Source organism: Nerophis lumbriciformis, linkage group LG21 (assembly GCF_033978685.3).
Source record: "Nerophis lumbriciformis linkage group LG21, RoL_Nlum_v2.1, whole genome shotgun sequence".
Taxonomy (NCBI): domain Eukaryota; kingdom Metazoa; phylum Chordata; class Actinopteri; order Syngnathiformes; family Syngnathidae; genus Nerophis; species Nerophis lumbriciformis.
This window is the reverse complement of record NC_084568.2, coordinates 36,378-43,001: the sequence shown is the minus strand read 5'-3', so window position 1 is coordinate 43,001 and position 6,624 is coordinate 36,378. Positions and strand designations below refer to the sequence as shown.

At 51.9% G+C, this 6,624-nt stretch overlaps 1 protein-coding gene across 3 annotated transcripts; it reads left to right on the top strand.

The window, feature by feature from the left end:
- The first annotated feature begins 2,734 nt into the window (after positions 1 to 2,734).
- Positions 2,735 to 5,663, top strand: LOC140679670 (uncharacterized). Of its 3 annotated transcripts, XM_072915525.1 has the most exons (5): positions 2,735 to 4,388; positions 4,614 to 4,771; positions 4,842 to 4,932; positions 5,372 to 5,497; positions 5,650 to 5,663. In XM_072915525.1, the coding sequence occupies exon 1, from the start codon at positions 2,955 to 2,957 to the stop codon at positions 3,708 to 3,710; it is 756 nt and encodes a 251-aa protein (XP_072771626.1). In that variant the 5' UTR covers positions 2,735 to 2,954; the 3' UTR covers positions 3,711 to 4,388; positions 4,614 to 4,771; positions 4,842 to 4,932; positions 5,372 to 5,497; positions 5,650 to 5,663. The 3 variants fall into 3 exon arrangements, with proteins under 3 accessions (XP_072771626.1, XP_072771625.1, XP_072771624.1); XM_072915524.1 differs by having other exon boundaries at positions 2,735 to 4,738; XM_072915523.1 differs by having other exon boundaries at positions 2,735 to 4,771.
- The last annotated feature ends 961 nt before the right edge of the window (positions 5,664 to 6,624 follow it).

Sequence of the window (6,624 nt, the reverse complement as noted above, 5' to 3'; positions counted from 1 at the left end):
ACTCTGAAATTGTTATAAAAAATAATGTCGCGGGTGTGGATGGTTTGAAAAAAGTCAGCGAAGGTTGGGTATAGTTCACTTTTTAAAAAATAAAAATGTATTTAGTCTGTATCTTTTCTTATTCTTTAAAAAGAAAAAGCGGGCCCATGGGCGTGACTTCCGCCTCGTTCGTATCCGTTTATGGCGTCGGCGATCAAAGGTAAGGACTGTTGAATGACCAGACAGAGGGTAATACTTCATAAAGTGAACTCTGTTTATTCTCAACTCGCTGGTACAGCTGTCAGTCCCACTGGTTGATCTCACAACACAATATATAGAAAAGAAAAGGCTTGCGCATGCGCGGACCCCGGCCCTTGATATATAATTACTATTACTATAGTGAAGTTTTCGACTATATATTAGTAACCAGCGAAAATGTATATTATAAACAGAGGCCACAACATCAGAACTATATATGTTATCACCCTAACCCTTGTCAAATGCTTTTTTTATTTTCAACAATTTTACACATCAATCAGGTTGAACAAAACATGTCAAGGAAATAAAATAAAAGCAAATACAAAGAGTATTAAAAATAATAAAAAAATATGATACAATTAAAAAAAAAAGGGTTCAATTAAGTCACTTGAAAACTTTTTTATAAAGATATCTACTGTGACGTAACATTTTCAGGTAATGAGAAGGGACCTTTATTTTGAAGGCGAGTTGCTCTCTCTTCTAGTTTCCGGCAAGCTCCGCACGACAGTCAGACGCCCGCTCGTTTACACACGAGACAGCTTTGCGTGTTTCAGCGCTCCAAGTTTGGTGTTTCTTCCCACAAAGTGCCTTGGAAACATTGTAAGTCCTGTGTCTGTTTTATGAGTGACATGAAGACGTTGTGTAAATGTAGAAATAGTACTGTGCAACAATAGCTTGTTCTACTCTTTAGCTTGTTGCTACTTAGCATGCAGCTTCTTTGCTCGCTAGCTCACTCCTCTGAGGGAGGGTGCAATGTTTGGAAATGTCAATCTTATTCATGTGTGGCTTTGAGTGTTACATGGGCTATTTACATCACTTTATGAGCACTCTTTACATGCTATTGTGTGTATGTGTGAAAACATGTTATGCAGCAAACATTTATGGAAATGTAGTTACTTAGTAGTGTTTATTTGACATTTAGTTTGTGTCTCTTTATACAGTTTTACAACAACTCTTTTATTGTGAATGGGGACATCTCCACACCCTTAGACATGTTTGTCAACACTATTATGCTGCAAGCAACAATTTTTATATATAATGTCGATTTCTGAAGTTAAAACCTCAATCAATCAATCAATGTTTATTTATATAGCCCTAAATCACAAGTGTCTCAAAGGGCTGCACAAGCCACAACGACATCCTCGGTACAAAGCCCACATAAGGGCAAGGAAAAACTCACCCCAGTGTGACGTCGATGTGAATGACTATGAGAATCCTTGGAGAGGACAAGACCTACATGTTAGGGGTTAGGGGTTAGGGTTAGAGGGGGGGTTTGGGGGGGGGGTTAGGGTTAGGTGTTAGGGTTAGGGTTTAGGGTTAGGTTTGGGGGTAGGCTTTAGGTAAGGAGAAGGGAATGGTTAGGGTTAGGGAAGAGGGGGCGTGGGGGATATGGGAAAAATAAAGAAGGGAAAAACGGGAATGTGCACTGTCCGTCACAATCCAACGAGCTCACACTCACACCTCATTTAGGCCCCCCGGATGTCTGGTGCCCAATTTGGAGATCCAAAGGAGCTCCGCCCGGTGGCGTTGGGCGAGGCTCCATTTGGGATCCGTCTCTACGACAGTCGCCCGGACGGAAGACCACCCGTGTCGAACAAAATGCTGAACCAGGTGAGTGTTGGTATTTTTTTGCCTAACGATGTTGTACTTGTGTTGGGCGAATCTCCTAGCTAAGGTATTGCCCGTCTCGCCCACGTACATATCGCCACATCGTTGGCACCGAATCACGTACACACAGTTCCGGGTGTGTCGGCCGCCACGGCACAACGGCTGGAAAACCTTGCGGTTATGGGGGTTCACCAACCATGGTGAGTGGCGGACAAGGGTGTCCCTCCTAGTGGAGGGCGGGTCTCTCAATGAGCTGACCCTGGCCCTGACCAACAGATCATTCAAGTTGGGGTTCTTACGGTAGGCCGGCACCACGTAGCGCCCCGGCAGCCTCCCGCTACTCTCCACAAAGGTCCGGAAGTGGTCTTTGACCTTCCTGGCGACCCGCACGGCCGAGGGAGAGTAGGTGGTTAGGGTTAGGGTTAGGGTTAGGGGTTAGGGTTAGGGTAAGGGTTAGGGTTAGCGTTAGGGTTAGGGTTAGGGTTAGGGTAGGGTTAGGGTTAGGGTTAGGGTTAGGGTAGGGTTAGGGTTAGGGTTAGGGTTAGGGGGTTGGGTTAGGGTTAGGGTTAGGGTTAGGGTTAGGGGTTAGGGTTAGGGGTTAGGGTTAGGGTTAGGGTTAGGGTTGGGGGGTAGGTTTTAGGTAAGGAGAAGGGAATGGTTAGGGTTAGGGAAGAGGGGGGGGTTGGGGGATATGGGAAAAATAAAGAAGGGAAAAAACGGGAATGTTAGGGTTAGGGTTAGGGTTAGGGTTAGGGTTAGGGTTGGGGTTAGGGTTGGGGTTAGGGTTAGGGTTAGGGTTAGGTTTAGGATTAGGGTTAGGGTTAGGCATAAAGAAAAGAGTTGGTTAGGGTTAGGGCTAGGGTTGGGGGTGGGGTTAGGATTAGGGTTAGGGTTAGGTTTAGGCATAAGGAAAAAATAAAAAAGAAGGGTGTGCACGGTCCGTCTGTGGTCCAGCGGGCTCGCACTCACGCCTCGTTGAGGCCCCCCGGGTGTCTGGTCCCCAGTTTGTTGATCCAGAGGCGTTCCGCCCGCCTCCGTTGGGCGACACTCCATCTGGAGTTGGCCTGGACCACACACGCCCGGACAGAAGCCCACCCGTGCCGGATGAAATGTTGCACGAGGTAGGTGGTGGTGTTCTTCCGCCGGACGATATTGTGTTTGTGCTGGTGGAAACGGGTGGCGATGGTGTTGCCCGTTTCCCCAACATACATGATGTGGCAACGCTGGCAGAGGATGACATATATGCAGTTTTGGGTCTGCCCGTCCCCTCTGCACAGCGGTCGAAAGACCTTCCCGCTGTGGCGATTGACCAGCCACGGGATTTGCCGCAAGGGAGCGCTGCTCCGAGCCGGGGGCGGATCTCCGGCAGAGCTGATCCGAGCCCTGACCAGCAGATCGCCCAGGCTGGGATTTTTGCGGTAAGCGGAGACAAGATAATGGTCCTTGAGTTTGCCGCTCTTCTCGATAAAGGTACCAAAATTCTCCTTCACCCTTCTGGTAACCTGTACCGCTGCAGGCGAGAAGGTAGTGATGAGGGGGATCATGTGCTCGCCAGGGGGAGGCCCTTTCGGGTCCAGGAAGCACCTGAACTGTCTCCTGAGGAAGGACCTGGAATACCCTCTCTTCCTCAGGGCAGTGAACAGGGCTCCCGTGGCCGTCACAAAGTCCTCCCGTCTGGTGCAGATCCGGTGGAACCTCAAAAGTTGGGACTTCACCAAACCCGCATAGGTGTGTCGGGGGTGGAAGCTGGTTTTGTGGAGGAGGGCATGGGTGTCCGTCTCTTTAAAGAAGACCTTGATGTCCAAATGGTGGGTGGAGGTGAAGTCCGGACCCTTGAAGGTGGTAGTATCAAGGAAATCCACTGACGTGGGGCTGGTGGTACACTTGATGGTGATACTGGGGTTGTGGGTGTTCAGGGTGTGGCGGAACACCTCAAATTCCTCCATGGAATGAGTCCAAACCCCCCAGATATCATCCAAGTAGCGTAAATAATGGAGGGGCCTAATTGGGCAGGCAGCCAGGGCAGAGGTCTCCCATTCTGCCATAAAGATGTTCGCATAGGCTGGAGCGAATTTCTTACCCATGGCCGTGCCCTTGATTTGTAGAAAAAATCGGCCGTTGAACTCAAAGTCATTCCTCCTCAGGTTAATATCGAGAAGTTGCAGAAGTTCTTTTTCTGGTCTGCTAACATCTCGATATTTATAGAATATGTTTTTTACGGCTTGGATGCCCTGGTCTATATCTATATTGGTATATAAACTATCTATGTCTATAGTGAATAATATGGCCTCTTGGGGAATAACAATATTTTTTACCTTTTCTATAAAATCGTAGGTGTCTTTGAGGTAGCTCTCATGTTTGATGGAGAGTGGGGTCAAAAAATGATCTAAGAGCGCCGCCGTCCGGTAGGTTTCACTGCCGCAGTCGGACACAATGGGCCTGCCCGGGGGTATCTCGTGTGGTCGGCTCCACTTGTGTCGTTCCTTGTGGATCTTGGGGAGCAAGTAGAACCTGCGGGGGCGGGGCTCCGATTCGCCCAAGAGGTAGGTCTTTTGTTTGTCATTTATAAATCGCTTTTTCAATAAATTTTGAATTATGCTTTCTATCATAGGGATAGTTTCGGGGTAGATGGGCGCGGCCAATGATTTATAATAAGTGGTGTCACTCAATTGTCTGGTGCCCTCCCAGACATATTGAGACCTGTCCATAATTACCACTGCGCTACCCTTGTCTGCCGGTTTAATTACTATGTTATTGTTGTTTTTCAGACTCTGCAGGGCCTCCGTTTCGTCCCGCGTCAGGTTGGGCGCGACCGCGAGGGCGCAACCCGATAGGAGCGTTGGGTGCTCGTCCGCCAGGACCAGCGTGTGGACCTCTGGAGGAAGCAGTCCCGGTGAGGGCTCCCATTCGGACCTCGGAGTGAAAGGTCGCGGCCCGAGGGACCCTTGCTTTTCATAAAAAACTGCAAGTTTGACCCTCCTGTGGTATTCTTGCAGGTCGAATTTTACCTGATGGTGCCACTCGGGACTGAGGCTGGTGGACGGGATGAAACTGAGGCCCTTGTCAAGGAGGGAGCGCTGCGAGGAGGTAAGTCTGAAATGTTTTGTTAAATTTACAATGTTTTTGTTTGTGTTTATGTTCCCCCCCCGAGAGGTCGGGATTTTGGGGAGGTCAAGTTTAAATAGCGAAGCCAGTGCTCCATCATTTTCTTGGCTGTGTCATGGGTCCAGTGGATCTTGTCCCTCCCTGTAGCGAACTCCTCGTTGGCGAGTGTCGGGATGAAGTTGTGGCGGTCTTTGATGTAGGTGTTGATCATGCGGAGGTTGGCCTTGTGTTCCTCGGGCAGGGATTCAGAGAAATTGAGGAGGGGGATAGAGATTTCGGCATTTGGGAAGGCCGTTCTGGCCGCTTTAAGGGCCCTTAGGAGCTGTTTGAGGGTGGTAACCTTGGGTTTTTGCTCCCTATGGTTGATGCCGAATGCTAGGATGACCTTCTCCACCTCAGGACTCACTGCCGTTTTTTGCAGGATGGCCTCTGCGTGGAGAAATTTGGCCCCCGGGTAGCTGTCAATCTGGAGGTCCGGGTGACGGGTGGGTGGAAGGCGACTGATGTTGGAGTCACCGATCACCAGGACCTTCCTGCCGACAGACAGGTGCCAATCCATCTTCCTTCGATTTGTGCTGATGTGTCTGGTGGGCTTCCTGGGAGTGTGCGGACTCGTTGGCGTGGTACCCTGCGTCGTAATATTGTCTTCTGTCGGCTGAGAAGCCGAAGTGACTGTTTTTGTTGTTTTCTGCCTTCCAGAAAACAATTGGCACCAACTTGGTGACAAGCCCGGAAGAGGCGTCTCCGGGCGGGGCGCGTCCGGTAGGGGAGCGTCCGGAAGAGGCGTGTCCGGGAGGGACGCGTCCGGGAGAGGCGTGTCTGGGAAGGGTGAGTCCGGGATGGGCGCGTCCAGGAGGGGCGCGTCCGGAAGATGAGTGTCCGAGAGGGGCGCGTCCGGGAGAGGCGTGTCCGGGGGGGATGCGTCCGGGATGGGCGCGTCCAGGAGGGGTTCTTGCGACAGGTCAGGGTAGAGTATGTACCAGTGTGGAGGCGTGTCAGGGGAAGACCGTTCCGACGCAGGTAACCCCTGCTTCTCAGGTAAGTGTTGGTCAGTCTCTGGCTGGCCAGGAGTCCCCCGCACATTCTGCTCCCCATGTACCAAAACCGACGTACTGTGCTCAACAGGTGGAACTGAGCGGGGTGGCGTATCGGAGACCGCAGGAAGGACCCCAGTGTCAGTCCCGACCCGTGGTCGCGGTCCCAGTGGCCGGACCAAGGGAGCCTCGACGATAGCGTCGTCGGCCGGTCTGCTGCAAGGCCTGCGAGGTCGTGCCGCTCTCTGGGCCGTAGATGGTTCGGCAGCCGGAGAGGAAGGCGATAAGACCGGGAAGGGGACAGGAGTCACCTGTCCCCGCGGGCCCAAATCCTGCTCTACTTCAGGGGACCACTCACCGCCGACGGGGTCGGTCATGGTGGCCACCGTGGCGTGCGCAGCGGCAGGTGGTATCAGGACCGGCGGGGGCAGTGTGGGGTGCACCACCTCCATGACCACACGGTTGTCCAACGAGACCGAGCCCCTTCGAGACCCGGCCCGTCGGAGCCGCGCAGGGCGCACCACCTCCTCAACGGCACGGGTGTCCACCCAGACCGAGTCCACTTGAGACTCGGCCTGCCGGAGCGTGTCGGCCGTCAGCCTGCGCCCCAAGTGTGCCTTGGCCCACGCCTTGGCCACCT

Coding starts and splice junctions, on each gene's coding strand:
- LOC140679670 (XM_072915525.1), top strand. CDS start 2,955: ATGTTGCACGAGGTAGGTGGTGGTGTTCTTCCGCCGGACGATATTGTG.